The sequence below is a fragment of the Caretta caretta genome, chromosome 8, assembly GCF_965140235.1.
Source record: "Caretta caretta isolate rCarCar2 chromosome 8, rCarCar1.hap1, whole genome shotgun sequence".
NCBI classification, from domain to species: domain Eukaryota; kingdom Metazoa; phylum Chordata; order Testudines; family Cheloniidae; genus Caretta; species Caretta caretta.
In genome coordinates this window covers 106,327,359-106,345,939 of record NC_134213.1, presented here as the reverse complement: position 1 = coordinate 106,345,939, position 18,581 = coordinate 106,327,359, and the positions used below count along the sequence as shown (strand labels likewise).

General features: G+C 68.5%; 1 protein-coding gene and 1 non-coding gene across 2 annotated transcripts in view; one reads left to right on the top strand and one right to left on the bottom strand.

Annotated features, from left to right (window-relative positions):
- Nucleotides 1-3,578: 3,578 nt before the first annotated feature.
- Nucleotides 3,579-3,744, top strand: LOC125642003 (U1 spliceosomal RNA). The gene has a single exon (XR_007358216.2). It is a non-coding gene; the product is annotated as a U1 spliceosomal RNA (small nuclear RNA).
- A 4,225-nt stretch (nucleotides 3,745-7,969) lies between these two features.
- The window catches only part of PTCH2 (patched 2), a 57,544-nt gene continuing 46,932 nt past the window's right edge, over nucleotides 7,970-18,581 (bottom strand). Inside the window, exons 18-24 of the mRNA XM_048861571.2 lie at nucleotides 18,212-18,495; nucleotides 14,629-14,766; nucleotides 14,051-14,193; nucleotides 12,930-13,029; nucleotides 12,194-12,460; nucleotides 11,458-11,895; nucleotides 7,970-10,028 (exon numbers count right to left, since the gene is read on the bottom strand). Coding sequence (XP_048717528.2) covers nucleotides 11,458-11,895; nucleotides 12,194-12,460; nucleotides 12,930-13,029; nucleotides 14,051-14,193; nucleotides 14,629-14,766; nucleotides 18,212-18,495 — 1,370 coding nt within the window. The 3' untranslated portion in view covers nucleotides 7,970-10,028. The remainder of the gene's footprint in view (nucleotides 10,029-11,457; nucleotides 11,896-12,193; nucleotides 12,461-12,929; nucleotides 13,030-14,050; nucleotides 14,194-14,628; nucleotides 14,767-18,211; nucleotides 18,496-18,581) is intronic.

The window sequence follows — 18,581 nt, the reverse complement described above, 5'->3', positions numbered from 1 at the left end:
AGCCCATGGGGGCCAGCGGGACGTGCTGGGCTCAGGCCTTGGGATCTGCTGGAGCTTGGCTGCCTGGCAGGCCTCCACCCAGGGGGTCCAGCTTGTCTCCTGCAGGCAGGGCGGGGGCCCCAGTCCCGCTCCTCGTTCCCAGGCCCCACGCCAGGGACATGACAGTCTATTCTTGGCGCCCTAGGAACTGGCAGCTGAGCCCCTGGGTTGGCCCAGGGGATTTTTAGCTCAGCCCAGGGCCGCTGCTGGATTTCTGGCTTCTTTGCCAGGGACCTCTGGAGCGTCCAGCCAGGGCAGGCCCAGCTCAGGGACTTTGCTCCTGCTCACACCCAGGGTCTTGGCAGCCGAGAGGGAGCCGGCAAAGACCACGGGTGAGATGTGGGTGGGGGTCTCAGCCAAGGCTGCAGCCGGGGGGCTGGGCCTGCCGCGAGTGCCCAGGCTCAGAAGGGTGAGGCTGGGGCAGGACCTGGCTGGGACACAGCAGGATGACGTGGTGATGGCGATTCAGTGGGGGGTGATGCCCTTCCGTGGCCGTGCAGAGCTAGGAGGCGCTGTGGTAGAGGGGAGCCTTCCTTGACCCTAGTGCCCCAGTATGGGGGTTAGCTGGGGGGGGGGGCAGTATGATCTGCTGGGGGGATTCCATGCCCTGCTGTGGCCGTGGCTCCGGGGGCACCACGCCCTGCTGTGGCCACGGCACCGGGGGGCACCACGCCCTGCTGTGGCCACGGCACCGGGGGGCACCACGCCCTGCTGTGGCCACGGCACTGGGGGGCACCGTGCCCTGCTGCGGCCATGGCACCGGGGGGCACCGTGCCCTGCTGTGGCCATGGCTCGGGGGGGGGGCACAGCAGCTGAGTGCAGGCCCTGTGGCGAGGAGGGGCCGGCTGCAGGCCATGCGTGTTTGGGGTGTGGGTTGCTAAGTGGCCGTGGAGCTGAGGCCTGGCTGGGTGCCCGCAGGGAAGCCCTGCCGGAGCCCTCTGGCATGCACTGACTCATCGGCTGAGGCGGGGAGAGGTCGGAGCAGCCCTGGGCCTTGGCAGCGAGGCGATCCAGCCCCTGAGGCAGCCGCACTGGGATGACTCACGCTCCAGCCGCCCTGCACTGGTGTCAGTTGTGGCTGTGCTGGGCGGCCGGCGGAACCAGTGCGGACACGGCTCAGGGGAAGGGGCTCCAGGCAGCGCCGGGATCAGAGGCTCCAGAGCCTGGCATGCCAGCAGGGCTGCCACCTGCCCACGTGGTCACAGGAGTGTCGTGCTAGTCAGGGAGCTGGCCTGGGAACTGTCAGGGTGTTCAGTGCCCGCGGCCAGCAGCCCTGCCTGTGGGCTCAGCAGCACCCGCGGGGCTTGGTGTTTTGGGACCTCAGAGGTGGCAGCCCCAGATGCTGGGTCGAAGGGGCTGCTCCTCCAGCACATTGCCCCGCAGAGAGTCATTTACGCTCACTGTGCACAGGGGTAACTGGTCAGCAGGACTGGGGCAGGATTAGGCCCAATGGGCAGGGCCAGGGCAGGATTGGGCCCTTGATTTTCCCCTGACCAGGTCCCCCTGGAGCTGAGCGATCAGCACCTGAATGACGCAGCCCTGCACCCTGCCCCACAGGAGGCCACAGGGCTCCCTGGCCCTGCCCCTGCGGGACCTGCCCCCTCACCCGGCCAGGTAGACCCAGAGCTGAGACGCTGTGAGGAGCCCTGACACAAGCACATGGCTCTGCGCCCCACCCCAGGCGCCTGCTTGCTGCCCTGGTGCAGGACCTCTGGAGCCAGGTGTGGGGCCGGGGCGGGGGGACTCCTTGGCTTTAATGAGCGAGTTATTCCAGCTGCTGAGTGAGAGCTGGGGCCCTGTGTGCACCCCCCAGCTCTGCCCGCGCCCCCCACTCCCAGCCTCCAGCACCCCTGCTGTTCTGCCGGCCTGACTTTGGCTGGCATTACCGGTGCCCCTCACTCCTGACCCGCAGCCCCCCGCTTTCCCAGCCCTGGGCACCCCCATAGCTCTGCCGGTGCCCCTCACTCCCGACCCGCAGCCCCCCGCTTTCCCAGCCCTGGGCACCCCCATAGCTCTGCCGGTGCCCCTCACTCCCGACCCGCAGCCCCCCGCTTTCCCAGCCCTGGGCACCCCCATAGCTCTGCCGGTGCCCCTCACTCCCGACCCGCAGCCCCTGCTACCCTGGCCCTGTTTTTCTGATCTTTTTCTGGGGTTGGCACTGGGTATTGCCCATCCTCAGCGCCCTCCCTCCCCCCGGCTGAGCCCTTTGCTCCCAGTGACTCCGGAGTCCAAAGGCCATGAGGAGTGGGGTGCAGGGCCCCCGTTCACGCCACTGCCCAGCCTGGCCAGGGTGGGGACAGAGGTCACTCCAGCAGCTGCCTCCTTATCTCTGGCAGGGGTGGGGGGTGAAACACGCGCCAGTCCCTTTACGGCACCATGGAAACCGGGCTGGGGCTGGGGCTAGCCTGACACAGAGCTGGGCGGGGTGGGGGAAACCTGCTGCCTCCGGCACCTGCCCCCAAACCCCCTGCCCGGGTTCTGCTCCCAGTGGAGGTGATGCCTGGGACAAAGGAGGAGCTGCCCCCACCCCGCCCCCACCCCCCACCAGCCGGGATCCCTTGGGTGCCGCGAGGAGCCAGCCGCTAGCCTGCCGGGGATTCACCGTGCTGGAGCCCCTGCCTCAAGGAACCAGCTCAGGCCTGCGGGGGCCGGGGGGGGGGGGGGGAGGGCTGTCCACACACAGCCCTCGGCGGGGTGGGGGGGCAGCAGGGCAGGCTTGGGGTGCAGGGAGCTGGGGGGAGCTGAGTTGGGGAGTGACCCTCTCCCTAGTCCGAGGGGAGGGGAGATAGTGAATTGGGGAGGAAGATAGCTCAGTGGTTTGAGCATTGGCCTGCTAAACCCAGGGTTGTGAGTTCAATCCTTGAGGGGGCCATTTAGGGATCTGGGCCAAAAATTGGGGATTGGTCCTGCTTTGAGCAGGGGGTTGGACGAGATGACCTCCTGAGGTCCCTTCCAACCCTGATCTTCTGTGGTTGCTGCCCCTGCAGCCTGGGGTGGGGGGGATTCAAACCTGTGCCCCCCGCCCCAGCTGCAGGGCGTGCTCCTGTAGGGGGGCATGGGGACAGGCGCTGGGGTCTGGGTCATGCCCCCAGCTGACCCCCAGATGCTGTTGGGGGGTGAGAAGCTGCCCCCCATGACCGTGCCAGGAGTGGGGCAGGGAGCCCCGGCCTCGCTGAGATCTCCCCGCCGCCCTGGCTCAGTGGGCACAGCCCCCCCGGATTAATCCCCCATAGCGCTGAAGAGCCGGGCCCGGGCCGGCAGGGGGAGGGGCCCGATCGGAGGGGCGGGGCCGCGGCAGCCCGTATGCAGATGTGTGTGCGAGCAGAGCCTTGTGGGAGCGGGAGCCGGCTGCCGAGCCGGGCCCGAGTTCGGCAGGCGGGGCTCGGCGGGGAGAAGGCTGGGGCCCGGGGACACGCGGGGCAGGTGGCGGCAGCGGGGGCCGGCGCGGGCGGGGCCGGCGGGCGTGTCTTGGCGGGCCCCACCGTGGGTTGAGAGTGCGGGGCGAGCGAGGGCGGGCGGCGGCCGGGGCGGCCCAAGTCATACTTACCTGGCAGGGGAGACACCATGATCACGAAGGTGGTTTTCCCAGGGCGAGGCTCATCCATTGCACTGCGGGTGTGCTGACCCCTGCGATTTCCCCAAATGCGGGAAACTCGACTGCGTAATGTGGGGCGGTGGGTCTGAGACCGGAACGAGCCGCCCCGCGAGCAGCGCTGGGGGTCCCGGGCCGCCTCTCAGCGGCCCCCTGGGGTGTCCTGCCGCCGCCGCGTCTGCCCGACGGGGCTTCGCTGCGGTCCCCTCTGTCCGCCCGAGCGGAGCCGCTTGTCCGCCTCCCGCCCCGGTCCCTCTCGGGCTCCTCCGCCCCCGCAGCACGAAGCCTGGTTTTCGCTCGGCCGCCGGGAGACCTTCCCTTGGGGCACCCTAGGGACCGACCCCTTTACTGGAGCCTCAGCTTCCGTGGGCGGCAGCTCGCCCCGTCGGATGTGTCTCTAAGGTGCCACAAGTCCCCCTGTTCTCTCTGCGGACGCAGCCTAACAGGGCGGCTACTCGGCCACCGGCCAGTGTCTTTCTTCAAACCAGCCTGGCACAGCCCTGGGGGGGAGCAGGTTTTTTCCATTGCTTTAGCCCCCCCCCCCCAATGCCCTGAAGGGGGTTAGGTGGGCTCGGGAGCGGGTTTCCTTGTCACCCCCCCACGGACGGAGCAAGGGCGACTGGTGAGTTCAGGCCGCATTGCGGCGGTGGGCGTCCGACACCGGCGGGAGACGCCTGACTGGGGCGGAAGCACAGGGCGATGGGAGTGTTTCGGGGCCCGGAGCCCGACCTCCGAAGGGGGCCGCGGCCCCTGGCCCAGCGCGCCTCCCGGCGCTACCCAAGGGGTGGGCACGGCCAGCCCGGCACACCGAGGGCGGTGAGTTAGGATGGGACGCTCACAACCCTGCTGGCTTGTCAAGTCCGCGGGGAGCACCTGTGTCCCCGGGCGGCTGTGGGGACGCGCCGCGTCGGCCGGCGAGGGAGAGGGCGGAGCCCGGACGGCCCTGCGCGGCCTCCTGCTGGAGCGGAAACTGGACGTCCCTCTGGCTGTGCTTGAGAGAGGAGCGGGGCGGGTAGGAGCAGTTTCATTGTGGGGCGGGGAGGAAGAAGGGCCGGAGCAAGGGCAGAGATGGGGCCGGCGCAGGGGCGGGGGGCTGGCTGCATAGGGAGGAAAAAACTCGGCTCCCTGAAATATTTCAGACCGTTCTCCCTGAACAGGGCTGGTTTGTGATGCCTTTAGGGACCTGTTTTCTTTCCAAACAGACTCCATCCCAAACGGCGGTGCTAACATGCCCCCCCTCCGCCATTACCCCACTGTCCAAGCGTCTTCCTAATCTTCACTGTCGTTCTCCTCCCAAGGCTCGTGCCAGCAGGGAAGCGCCATCAGCCCCATTTTCCGGATGGGAAAACTGAGGCCCAGAGCACCTGAGTGACGAGGTGAGGGTGGGAGAGCAGGGGGCAGGAGCCCGAGGCTTTCTCTTCGGGTTCCTGCTCCTCCCCCCACACCCCACCTTCTGGCTGGCTTGTGAGTGGCTCCTGCTCCCCCCATGGCCTTTTTGCCCCATCTCTGCTCTGTCTGCTGAGGCCCCGCTGAGTCCAGTTCAGGAGTGGGGCCGGCTCAGCGGGCTGGGGACAATGGTGGCCCGAACCCACACGGAGGCCTCTCAAAGTCCGTTCCCTGACGGCGCCACCCATGGCAGCTGCTTGCCTGCACCAGAGTTCCTGGAGTCACACATGCGGTGAGTTTTCTGGGCTCAGCGCACTTGGTTTGGCACCAAGGAGCTGCCTGCTCGGGGGTGGGGAGGGCTGCCGGGACCGGGCGGTGTAGGCCTGGCAGCCTCGGAAGTGGTGGGGAGGGAAGCGTGCTGACTGCTGCTGTCCTCCCCTGGGCAAGGGGCCCCCTGGTTGCAGGGCCGTACAGCCACCCCATGGCAGCACTGGGAGGGCCCCGCCCTTGTCAGGGCAATGGGGCAGCATGGTAGGCATCCAGCCCAGCCACAGGAGCCAGCCTAGGAGCCGTGCATGCAACCCAGTGCTAGCTGCAGGGAGCACGAAGGTCAGAGGAGGCCCCCGTCACTCAGCACCGGCCCGTGGGGGGGGGGCAGGGGGGCAGAATGGGGCCATGGGCAGCTGGGGATGCAAGTGGGGCACTGGCTGTGGGGGCCCCCAAGCCCAGTGAGTGAGCATCTGCTGCCCCCTTGTGGGGAGAAGGTGCAAGTGCTGGGAGCCCCTGCCCAGTGAAGGCTCGTGCCCCCCCCCCCGGCCCTGTGGGGAGGGGATCTGTTACCCTTCGGGCCCATGCGCAGCCCAGCAGCCCCATGGCAAGGGTGCGCATTGGGCTGGCCTCTGCTGGGCAGGGCAGAGTCCCTGGGCTGGAGGGGTCTTGTCCAGCGCTTGCCCTGCCTGGTGCTGACACCTGCCCCCTCTGCGAACTGGGGGCGCACTCCCTGGTGGCACATGCAGCCCGGGGAGGGCAGCACCTGCCTCCCTTCCCGGGCCTGGTGGGGCCATTCATTCCCTCCAGCCGTGGGACCGGGCTGGGTGTGCCGGGACCACCTCGCCCCCCCCACTGTCAGGGCTGAGCGCCCCAAACTCATTGCATGGCCAGGGCCTGGAGCCAGGCAGGCGGCATCAGTCCCAGGTTGAGCCAGCTGGTGCCTTTAACCAGCAGGAAATGACCCTGCCACCAAAGAGTGGCTGGACAGGAGCCCTGACATCTCCCCCCACCCCGGTCCGCCCAGCTCTGCACAGGGGTCTGGCACCCCCAGCCCCTCACTGATCACACTATGGGCCTGACCCGCATTTCTGGGGCTCCCAGCTCTGTCCTGCGGGCTATCGCTGGGCGGGGCCCTGCGTGTGATGAGTTTGGGGGGGCTCAGCCAGTCATTACTGGTATTTTCATGCACTTGCACAGCTGCTTCCTCGCACAGTTGATGTCCAGCTCCCCCCCCCCATTCCTGTTCACAATGTGGCCTGTGTCTGATGCCACCCCCCACACACACACACACGGTGAGCGGTTCAGCCCCGCCCCTTGCTTTTGCCCCACACAAGATTCTGGAACTAGGCAGAGGGCTAGAACCCAGGCGTCCTGGCGCCCAGCTGCTCCGCTCTAACCACAGGGCCCCACTCCCCTCCCAGCGCTGGGCTAGAACCTCTGGCTCTAAGCACAGGGCAACAGTGGGACTAAAGGGTCTCATGCCCCCCCCACCAGTTCATTTGGCCAGATCCCGGTGCCCCCAGCACTTTGCAGAGCTGCCGGCGGCTTTGGGGCTCGCGAATGGGAGCCGTGTCAATGCAGCGCCGGCCGGGTCCCTGGGGCCCCTTGCTGCACCGCCCGGCCCGGCTTCAGGCACTGCATTGGCTCGCTGGGCGCCGACCGTTCGCTGGCCCCGCGGCAGCCGGCCAGTGTCCCCTCGTGCCGCTCGCGGTGCGGGGTGCCCCTGTGGCACGGCAGGGCCTACGCCGCGCTCAGGGGCCACACGGGCCAGCGCTCGGGCCGGGTGTCTGCCCAGCTTGCCAGCACCTTCAGCTCCAGCTGGCTCATCAATGGGCACATGCCAGCCTAGAGCCACGTGCAGCCCTTCGGCCTGGCCACCTGGGTTGCGAGTCCTCCCCAGCTGGGGGGTGGGGGTGGGGTGTGGTTAAACCTCCCCCACCCCCGTCAGGGGCCCTGGTGCTGTAAACCCTGCTCATGTGGGTCACATCAGGGGTGCATCACACATCTTAAAACAGCCCCTGTAACCCCCCCCCCCCGCACCTGGCATTGCCGGGCCCCTGGGCCCACATGCAGGTGAGCACAGGGCCTGCAGGGGGCAGTGTTTGCCCGTGGAATCGGGGCACAGGGCCACGGCCACCCGCCTGGCAGGAGCCCGCCCAGGTCCCCCAGCACCGTCCGTGCCTGGCTGGGGAGCCTGACCCCCCCATCAGTCACTGGGGGGAGATCCGGCCCCCACGCCCCCAGTCAGCCTGCGAGCCTGGGGCCAGCTGCGAGCCAAGTGGGCAGCGCACCCCCCCCAGAGCCCCCGGACACACACTGCCCCCCAGCCTGTGCCCTCTAGACCCCCCCCTACACACACTGCCCCCACTGTCCTCTACAGCCCCCCCCACAGTAGCCCCCCAGCTTTGTGAATGCTCCCCTACCTCCACGCAGCCATGTACACACTGCCCAAAACACCCCCCCCAAACATACATCGGGCGCACACACTGCCCTGCCACAAATGTGTCCCCACACACGCGGGCACTCACTAAGGCTGCCCCCCCAGCCTCCCCCCCCGCAACCTGCAGAGATCCCCACACTCACCCCCCATCCCCCCCCCGGGCTCCAGGCACATGTGTACACACACACACTCACTCTCTCTCACGGGCCAGACAAAGAACGAGGCCGGGACACCAGCAGATCTGGGATAGACAATATATATTTTACTCTTTAAAAATAAACCTTCCAGCCCAGGGCTAAGGGTCTGTACAAACTACAAAAATAAACCTTTCTTCTTTGTAATATAAATAATTTATATGGCATGGCCCGACTGGGGCCGGGGCACCGCGCGCCCCGCCTGCCCCCGGGTCTCAGGGGGCGCCGGGGGCAGACGCACCGCTTGGCGGCTCAGGGCTGTGGGTACCCCAGCTCCACGCCGTACTGACGGCTGAGTTACTTCCACCAGCCACACCCACTGGCCCAGGCGGGGACAATCGCTGAGAAGCTGCCGGTTGGACCAGGCCCCGGTCGCCGCCCTGGGCAAGGAACCCAAAGGCAAGCCCCAGGCGGGGCTGATGGGGACCCTGGGGCCGGAGGGGGCTTTAAAGTGCCGGGGAACGGAGACGCAAGGGCCAGCAACTCCACGCCAACCCCCTGGGAGCCCAGCTGATCTCTGCCTGCCTCCAGCGAGTGGCCCCAGCCACAGGATCGGGGCCCGGCAGGCAGGGGGGAAAAGCCCATCCTAGGGGGCAGGGCAGGTTTCTGTTTTTCAAAGGCTCCCTGATCTGGCTGCAAGTGCCCAGGCAGGTGTGGGGGGTGTGGGGGGGGGGCGGGGAGGGGGTCATGCAGGGGAGTTGTGCAATTGCACAAGGGTGTTTGGAATACACCCCTCCCCCACCAGTCAACTTCCATCGGGCAGCATCAAGGGACCCCATAAAGGGCGTCGGCGAGACATATGGGGTACCTAGGCCTTGGATGGGCTTGTATGGGGCAGCACATCCCGCTCCAATTTGCCCCAGATCCGCTTCCTGCCAGGACAGCCCCCCCGCCCATCCAACACACAGGAGGAGCCCTCACAGTTCGGTCTCACAGCCATTTACAAAGGAGGATGGGTAGCGTTGTCCCCATGGGGAAACTGAGGCAGGGAGGAAGGGAGTACTTTTCCCAAGGAACGGGGAGGAGAACCCAGGTGTCCTGAGGCCCAGGCCAGCTCTCTATTCATTAGGCCCCACTGGATCTGGGCCCTGCTGGTGTCAGGATTTAGGTATTAAAGTGAGAAAATGTCCTACTCTGTGAGCGAGAGTTTCCCTTTTCAGTAACTAGGGTCAGGGCCATTCCCATCTCCCAGGGTGGGGGGGGACACGGCCCCTGTTCCAGCCCCTCGCCTGAGTCCAGGGCACCCCCTGGGCCAGAGCTCAGCCCCCCGCAGCAGGGGAAGGGACGCTCCCCCCGACGCTCCCATCCCAGGCCAGGGTGGGGTCAGGTCTCCCCACTGGGGCTGGCATCTCATTCCCCTGTTGGGGGCATTGCTGGCCCTCTCCCCAGACACAGTTGCTCCCTGCCCCGGTCTCCTGGGGAGCCCCATGACTCAGTGCTGGGGGCAGGGCAGCAGGGCACGGCCCCGGCTCCTGTCCAAGGGATCCGCTAAGCGCCCCCAGCCCCAGGGCATACGCAAAATGGGCGGCTTCCTGCCCCTGCCAGTGCGGGGTGCAGAGGCCCGGGACAACCCACTTGGGCAGGGACCTGACCTGGGAACACCGGAGTGGGGGACAGCTGGGGGGAGTGGGGAAAGGGAATGGCTGAGGGGCCAGCCCGTTCACACACACCTTGCATAGAAACCTTGATGCAGCGATTCCCCCAAAGGCTCAGCTGTGCCCCCCAGCCTGGGGCAGCAGCCCCCGCCAGCCCAGCCATCGCCTGCTGCGGGGCTTGGGGCGCTGCCAGGTGAGGTCAGGGCAGATCTCCGTCCCAGCGCGGAGCAATAATAATAAAATAAGAATAATTAATCACTGGGGAATAGCAGCAAATGCAGGGATGGCGGCAGCCCCGCTCCTGCCCCCGTCTGTGGGCACTGCCCCTGCTGGCAGCGCCAGGCGCAGGTCACCAGTCCAACAGCTCGCTCCAGCGCAGTGTTCAGCTGGCATCCACGCACGGGTACCAGCGCTCGCCACGTCTCTCCGCTCTGCCCGCTCCCTGGGCATGGGAGCTGGATCCGGCCGCACGGCAGGCCTCGGCTAGGAACCACGGCGCTTCCCGGGGCAACCTGTGCGGAGACACAAGACAGCCGGGTGAGCCGGATCCCCAACAGGGCTACAGCTCCGCTGGCTTCTCCAAGGCACCTGTCCGCAGGGGCCTCCCACACGCCACGAGCACCCGTGGAGTCGACACGTGTGCGTGGGCAGGTGTGCACCCTGCGCACGTCCCTGTCTGCGGGCACGAGTGTGCAAGCCCGCTAGGTAGGTGCGGACGTGCACTGCCTGTGTGTGCATCCACCCGGTGTGTGCGAGCGGGCATGCACCGTGTCCCTGTCTGCGGGCACAAGTGTGCGAGCCCCCTGGGAGCGTGCGGACATGCACTGTGTGTGCGAGCGGGCGTGCACCGTGTCCCTGTCTGCGGGCACAAGTGTGCGAGCCCCCTGGGAGCGTGCGGACATGCACTGTCTGTGTGTGCGAGCGGGCGTGCACCGTGTCCCTGTCTGCGGGCACAAGTGTGCGAGCCCCCTGGGAACGTGCGAACATGCACTGTCGGTGTGTGCGAGCGGGCGTGCACCGTGTCCCTGTCTGCAGGCACAAGTGTGCGAGCCCCCTGGGAACGTGCGAACATGCACTGTCGGTGTGTGCGAGCGGGCGTGCACCGTGTCCCTGTCTGCGGGCACAAGTGTGCGAGCCCCCTGGGAGCGTGCGGACATGCACTGTCGGTGTGTGCGAGCGGGCGTGCACCGTGTCCCTGTCTGCGGGCACAAGTGTGCGAGCCCCCTGGGAACGTGCGAACATGCACTGTCGGTGTGTGCGAGCGGGCGTGCACCGTGTCCCTGTCTGCGGGCACAAGTGTGCGAGCCCCCTGGGAGCGTGCGGACATGCACTGTCTGTGTGTGCGAGTGGGCGTGCACCGTGTCCCTGTCTGCGGGCACAAGTGTGCGAGCCCTTGGGAGCGTGCGGACATGCACTGTCTGTGTGTGCGAGCGGGCGTGCACCGTGTCCCTGTCTGCGGGCACAAGTGTGCGAGCCCTTGGGAGCGTGCGGACATGCACTGTGTGTGCGAGCGGGCGTGCACCGTGTCCCTGTCTGCGGGCACAAGTGTGCGAGCCCTTGGGAGCGTGCGGACATGCACTGTCTGTGTGTGCGAGCGGGCGTGCACCGTGTCCCTGTCTGCGGGCACAAGTGTGCGAGCCCTTGGGAGCGTGCGGACATGCACTGTCGGTGTGTGCGAGCGGGCGTGCACCATGTCCCTGTCTGCGGGCACAAGTGTGCGAGCCCCCTGGGAGCGTGCGGACAGGCACCGTCTGTGTATGTGGGGGGGGGGCTTAACAGCCGCTGCTTTGGCATCAAATTGCCTCGCGGCGCCCGGGGGCGCTAACGCGCAGGGAGTTTACCCCAAGGGGCAGTAACCCCCGGGGCGGCCGGGCGCTGGCCCTGCCTGGCACGGTGGGGGGCGAAGGAGCCCCTCGCACAGGGCTCAGTCCCCGGGCTCACCTAGGGCCTCGTGGAGCCCTCTGCCCGTCCCGGGGGGTGTAGTGCGCGGCTCTCGGGTGTGGCCCAGCCGTGGGCGTTGCAGGCGGGCAGGCCGGGCTCCTCCGGGCAGTCCGACTCGCTGTCCTCGTAGCTCTCGTGGGTGTAACCCTGCAAGGAGCCTGGCAGGGGAGGGTGCAGGGCCAGCGTCACGGAGGCCGTGGCCATCACCGTGGCGTAGCTGCCGCTGTAGGCGGGGAGGGCAGTCCGCAGGGGCCGGGGGGCTCGGGGTGGGGCTGTCCTGGCTCCGGGGGGGCCGGGCCGGGGCAGTCTGTGCTGGGGCAAGTCCCTGAGATCCGGGCCGGCCAATGGGAGGGGGTTGCCGGCAGGCAGGGGTTGGTTGGTGCTCGGTGGCTCCTTCTTCCCCGGCGGCTCCTGGTTCTCCGGGTAGGTTTTCACCACCTGTGCAGGGCAGAGACTCCCGTGAGCCAGTGGGCAAAGAAGGGGGCGGGGGGGCTGCTAACGGGGCAGCCAGAGTCCACACCCGGGGGGGGCCTCAGGACAAGCGCTACCTCCGCTCCCCGGCACTCACAGACCGTCCAGCCAAGCCCTGGGTGCCACCCCCCGCCCCGCTCTAACCCCTACCACACGCTCCCTTCCAGAGCCCGGCGGGGGCACGGCCTGACAGAGCTCCGTGGGCGGGTGGGGCTGGCGCTGTCTGGCAGGGACTGAGCCGGATGGGCACCACGCCTGCACTCACCGTGATGGTGGGGAAGCTGGGATTCTTGCCGGCCTGCACCAGGACCCGGGCTGGGGCGGGCGGCAGGATGTAGGCGCTGGGGTCGTAGGGCTGGGCGTGGGCCAGCCCCGAGCCCGCGGTGCTCTCCGAGTAGTACTCCGAGTTCGAGGAGTCCGCAAAGGTGCCAGGCCAGGCTGGGGGCGGCCGCATGTAGAAGCCGTGATGGCTGATGGGCGGGGGGATGGGCTCTGGTGAAGGCAGGCGGCTGCCATTATCCACCGGGATGACCTGGGCGAGAGGAGGGCGCAGGGTGAGACGGGAAGGCAATGGGATGCCCAGGGGGTACAGGGAACGGGGCTGGGGGCACCATCAGAGCCAGGATTGGCCCTTCTGAATGGGCTCCAGGCCTACACAGAGGCAGCTTTGGGAGAGGTGTCCCCGGTCCAGCTCAATGAAGCATTAACTCTGAAACCTAATGGTGGTCACTTTAACCTCAGCACTGATCATTCTCCAAGAAACTTCTAGTTCCCATGGGCTTGTGGGTGGAGCCTGTGGGTGTGGGTGGAGCCAGTGTGAGGCACAGACCACTGTTTCCCCCTCCCCCCATCTGATGCTGGCACCCAGCAAGGCAGAGGCAGACTTGGGAATGAACCCAGGCATCCTGGTGGCCACGCCCCTCTTCAAGCACTAGGCTCCACTCCCTGCCAGGCCCCATTGCCGGGGGGCTGTGGCTCAGTGTGGGGTGGGGGGCTCTCACCTCGGCCGGGGGCCCGATGACCGACAGCAGGACGGGCAGCAGCACCAGGCCATTCAGGAGGCCCAAGACGGTCAGGACGGTGAGCACGGCAAAGAAATACCTGGCAGAGGAGACGTGGTGAGAGGAACCCAGCCGCGCCATGGGCACAGGGCATCCCAGCATGCTCTGCAAACAGGGCCCACCCCCTCAGCCCTGACAGGCAGGGTAGGAGCATCGCAGAGGCAAATGGGCCTGGGGGGCGTAGAGCACCCAGCACAGTGGGGCTTTGCGCCCCCCACCCCATGACCCCACCCTGCCCTGCTGCCCTAGCACGGACTCTCTGCCTGGCCTCCTAACACCGCTGCCCCCATGCATCCCTGCACGCTCACGCACACCCATACATCCCCCCCGGACACGCCCGCATGCACCTACACCCCCAGGAACCCCTGCACGCTCACGCACACCCATACATCCCCCCCGGACACGCCCGCATGCACCTACACCCCCAGGAACCCCTGCACGCTTGCACATGCCCCCCACACCCCTGCATGCTCACGCACACCCATACATCCCCCCCGGACACGCCCGCATGCACCTACACCCCCAGGAACCCCTGCACGCTTGCACATGCCCCCCACACCCCTACACGCTCACGCACACCCATACATCCCCCCGGACACGCCCGCATGCACCTACACCCCCAGGAACCCCATAATGCTTTCACACACCCCCACACACTGTTGCACACTTGCCCATTCCCACCCACCCCCACATGCTCATCCATGCCCACCCCCCGAACACTCACCAACACCCGGCCCACACACCCCCCATGCTCATCCGCCCCCACGCCTGCATGCTTGCCCACACACACATTCCTGCATGCTCACCTACACGCGTGTGCGCGCACACCCCCGGGCACCCTGCACGCTCACCCGTGTGCACACACCCCACACCCCTGCACACTCCCCCCCACAAACACACCGAGGCACATTCGCCTATACACACGCACCCCTGCACACTCACCCACATGCACACCCATCCCTGGGCACCCCTCCACACGTGCCCATGCCCACACCCACTCCTGGGCCCCCCCGGGCCCCCTGTATCTACACCCAGGGCTGAGTAAAGAGCCGCTCCGGCACCTCAGGATGAAGTCGAACTCGGAGCCGGCCAGCATAAGCAGGCCCAGCAGCGTGGAGAGCGCCCCGTCCAGCACGGGCGCCAGCGTGTGCTCCAGGGCCAGGGCCGAGCGCAGCGTCCGGCTGCCCATGGCCGTCAGGAACCCCTGCGGGAGGACAAACGGCTCAGCTCTGGGCCGGAGCGGGCAGGGAGATGGGCTGACCCTGCCCCTCCCGCCGGGGCCGGACGGACTGACTGACCCTGCCCCTCCCGCCGGGGCCGGACGGACAGACTGACCCTGCCCCTCCCCCCTGGGGCCGGACGGACAGACTTACCCTGCCCCTCCCCCCTGGGGCCGGACGGACAGACTGCCCCTGCCCCTCCCCCTGGGGCCTGGGCTGGCTGGACACCCCCAGGTTGGGGGGCTCAGGGGGACGGTGCTCAGTGGGGGGGCGCTGCCAGAACAGGGGCTGCCCTGGCCCAAATGGGCTTCCCCCCACCTTGTGGGGCTGAGCTGGGGGTGGTGGCTCAGCTCCCCCCAGGGGGCCTAGCCCTGCTGGCCCAGGCTCTGCCCACCCGTGGGCGAGCGGCACCGACTCACCAGGGCCACGTGGACGGTGAACTCGACGCCGATGCCCACCGAGGCGATGAGGATCACGGCCGGGATGGCGCTCAGCTTGATGCCCATCAGCCCCATGATCCCGAAGAGTTCCACCGTCATCATGGCCAGCACGGCCACCTGCCGGGCACGGGGGAGAGTCAGTCAGAGAGCAGGGCCCGCCCCACGGCCCTGCCCCACTGCATCCGCCCCACGGCGCTGCCCCACGGCCCTGCCCCACTGCATCCGCCCCACGGCGCCGCCCCACGGCCCTGCCCCACTGCATCCGCCCCACGGCGCTGCCCCACGGCCCTGCCCCACTGCATCCGCCCCACGGCGCTGCCCCACTGCATCCGCTACACTGCCCTGCCCCACGGCCCTGCCCCACTGCATCCGCCCCACGGCGCTGCCCCACTGCATCCGCTACACTGCCCTGCCCCACTGCATCCACCCCACAGCGCTGCCCCACTGCCCTGCCCCACTGCATCCACCCCACAGCGCTGCCCCACTGCCCTGCCCCACTGCATCCACCCCACAGCGCTGCCCCACGGCCCTGCTCCACTGCATCCGCCCCACGGCGCTGCCCCACTGCATCCGCTACACTGCCCTGCCCCACGGCCCTGCCCCACTGCATCCGCTCCACGGCGCTGCCCCACTGCCCTGCCCCACTGCATCCACTCCACGGCACTGCCCCACTGCATCCGCTACACAGCCCTGCCCCACTGCATCCACCCCACAGCGCTGCCCCACGGCCCTGCCCCACTGCATCCGCCCCACGGCGCTGCCCCACGGCCCTGCCCCACTGCATCCGCTCCACGGCGCTGCCCCACTGCATCCGCCCCACGGCGCTGCCCCACGGCCCTGCCCCACTGCATCCGCTCCACGGCCCTGCCCCACTGCATCCACCCCACAGCGCTGCCCCACTGCATCCACCCCACAGCGCTGCCCCACGGCCCTGCCCCACTGCATCCGCCCCACGGCGCTGCCCCACTGCATCCGCTACACTGCCCTGCCCCACGGCCCTGCCCCACTGCATCCGCTCCACGGCGCTGCCCCACGGCGCTGCCCCACTGCATCCGCCCCACGGCGCTGCCCCACTGCATCCGCTACACTGCCCTGCCCCACTGCATCCACCCCACAGCGCTGCCCCACGGCCCTGCCCCACTGCATCCACCCCACAGCGCTGCCCCACTGCCCTGCCCCACTGCATCCGCTCCATTGCACTCCCCCACTGCATCCACCCACGGCGCTGCCCCACGGCCCTGCCCCACTGCATCCGCTCCACGGCGCTGCCCCACTGCATCCGCTACACTGCCCTGCCCCACTGCATCCACCCCACAGCGCTGCCCCACTGCCCTGCCCCACTGCATCCGCCCCACGGCGCTGCCCCACTGCATCCCCTACACTGCCCTGCCCCACTGCATCCACCCCACAGCGCTGCCCCACTACCCTGCCCCACTGCATCCACTCCATTGCACTGCCCCACTGCATCCGCCCCACGGCGCTGCCCCACGGCCCTGCCCCACTGCATCCGCTCCACGGCCCTGCCCCACTGCATCCACCCCACAGCGCTGCCCCACTGCATCCGCCCCAGAGCGCTGCCCCACGGCCCTGCCCCACTGCATCTGCCCCACTGCATCCGCCCACGGCGCTGCCCCACTGCATCCACCCCACAGCGCTGCCCCACTGCCCTGCCCCACTGCATCCGCTCCATTGCACTGCCCCACTGCATCCGCCCACGGCGCTGCCCCACGGCCCTGCCCCACTGCATCCGCCCCACGGCCCTGCCCCACTGCATCCGCTCCACGGCGCTGCCCCACTGCATCCGCTCCATTGCACTGCCCCACTGCATCCGCCCACGGCGCTGCCCCACAGCCCTGCCCCACTGCATCCGCTCCACTGCCCTGCCCCACTGCATCCACCCCACAGCGCTGCCCCACTGCCCTGCCCCACTGCATCCGCTCCATTGCACTGCCCCACTGCATCTGCCCCACGGCGCTGCCCCACAGCCCTGCCCCACTGCATCCGCTCCACTGCCCTGCCCCACTGCATCCACCCCACAGCGCTGCCCCACTGCCCTGCCCCACTGCATCCGCTCCATTGCACTGCCCCACTGTATCCGCCCCACTGCACTGCCCCACGACCCTGCCCCACTGCATCCGCTCCATTGCACTGCCCCACTGCATCCGCCCCACGGCCCTGCCCCACTGCATCCTCCCCACAGCGCTGCCCCACTGCCCTGCCCCACTGCATCTGCTCCATTGCACTGCCCCACTGCATCCGCCCACGGCGCTGCCCCACAGCCCTGCCCCACTGCATCTGCTCCATTGCCGGACAGACTGCATCCGCCCCATGGCGCTGCCCCATGGCCCTGCCCCACTGCATCCACCCCATGGCGCTGCACCATGGCCCTGCCCCACTACATCTGCTCCATTGCACTGCCCCACTGCATCCCCTCCACTGCCCCACGGCCCTGCCCCACTGCATCCGCTCCACTGCACTGCCCCACGGCCCTGCCCCACTGCAACTGCTCCATTGCACTGTCCCACTGCATCCCCTCCAGTGCCCCACGGCCCTGCCCCACTGCATCTGTTCCATTGCACTTCCCCACTGCATCTGCCCCACGGCGCTGCCCCACTGCATCCGCTCCACTAACCTGTCCCACAGCGCTGCCCCACGGCACTGCCCCACTGCATCCGCTCCATTGCACTGCCCCACTGCATCTGCCCCACAGCGCTGCCCAACTGCCCTGCCCCACTGCATCCACCCCACGGCGCTGCCCCCCTGCATCCAATCCACTGACCTGCCTCACTGCACCTGCTGCAGCACTCTGCACCCTCCTGTCTGCCCCACTGCACTGCCCCATGGCAGCCACCCACTCTGCCCCACACAAGAGCCCAGATGCCAGGGCGATGGGTGCCCTATTGCCGTGAATGATACCAATTACAGACGCTTTGCCCAGCCGCTCTGGGAAGGGGCACCATGGGCGTGTGAAGGGACATGCCGATGGGGAGGGCCTACCTCAACCAGGGGGGCTGGACTGGGGCGCCAGGTTGGGCGGGGGGTATTTGGAACGAACCCCCCCCCCCCAACCGCCAATTGGATCCGCTCACCTGAAGCCCAGGGGTCAGCACTCGGGGCAGCAGAACCGACTGCAGGGTCAGGGCCTGAGAGCACCAGCCCTGGCGGGAGGGAGGGGGCGATGCCAGGGGCCCCCAGGCTGGGAGAGCGCTGGTGCCAGGGGGCGGAAGCCAGGCCAGGCCAGCCCGTCCTGGTCCGTTCTCCACCCTGGCGTCAGGAGCTCCCGGTCACCCCCTGGAGACACTCGGGAGGCACTGGACTGTGCTCCAGCCCCTGTGGGCGCTCGGGGGCACCTGGGGGCTGGGGGTCCACCCGCGAACAAGGTGCCCCAGGTGAGGTCTCGAGTGACAGCTGCAGGGCCAGTGGGAAAGGCTGATGGGCCAGAGGGCAGGGGACGTGCTGGCTGTGGGGTCCTGGAGATCCCGGGGGGCTGGGCGGCGTCTGGATCCCACCCCGTGGTGCTCCCCACCCCGTGCCCATCCCCGTGGCGTCTGGGCGTACTCACGATGATGCCGGCGGTCCAGGGGTTGAGCAGCAGCAGGGCACACACCAGGAAGGTGCAGGCCAGCACGATGCTGACGGCCAGCAGGAACCAGTGGCGCAGGCCGATGTACTGCTCCCAGAAGAGGAAGGGGTAGCCGCTGGGGTAGCTGGCCACGCCGCGCTCCCGGGCCGCCTCCTCGCACACGGCCCGCACGCTCTCGATGGCCTCCACGAAGTCCGCGGTCTGGCGCAGGCCGCTCAGGTAGAAGGGGAACTGGGCGAACTCCAGGGGCTGGGCTGCGGGGACTGGGGGGAGGGGGCAGTGCGGGTCAGGCAGGGGGATGCCACGGCCCCTGACCCCCGACACTGCCTCCTTCCTCCTCCCACGCCAG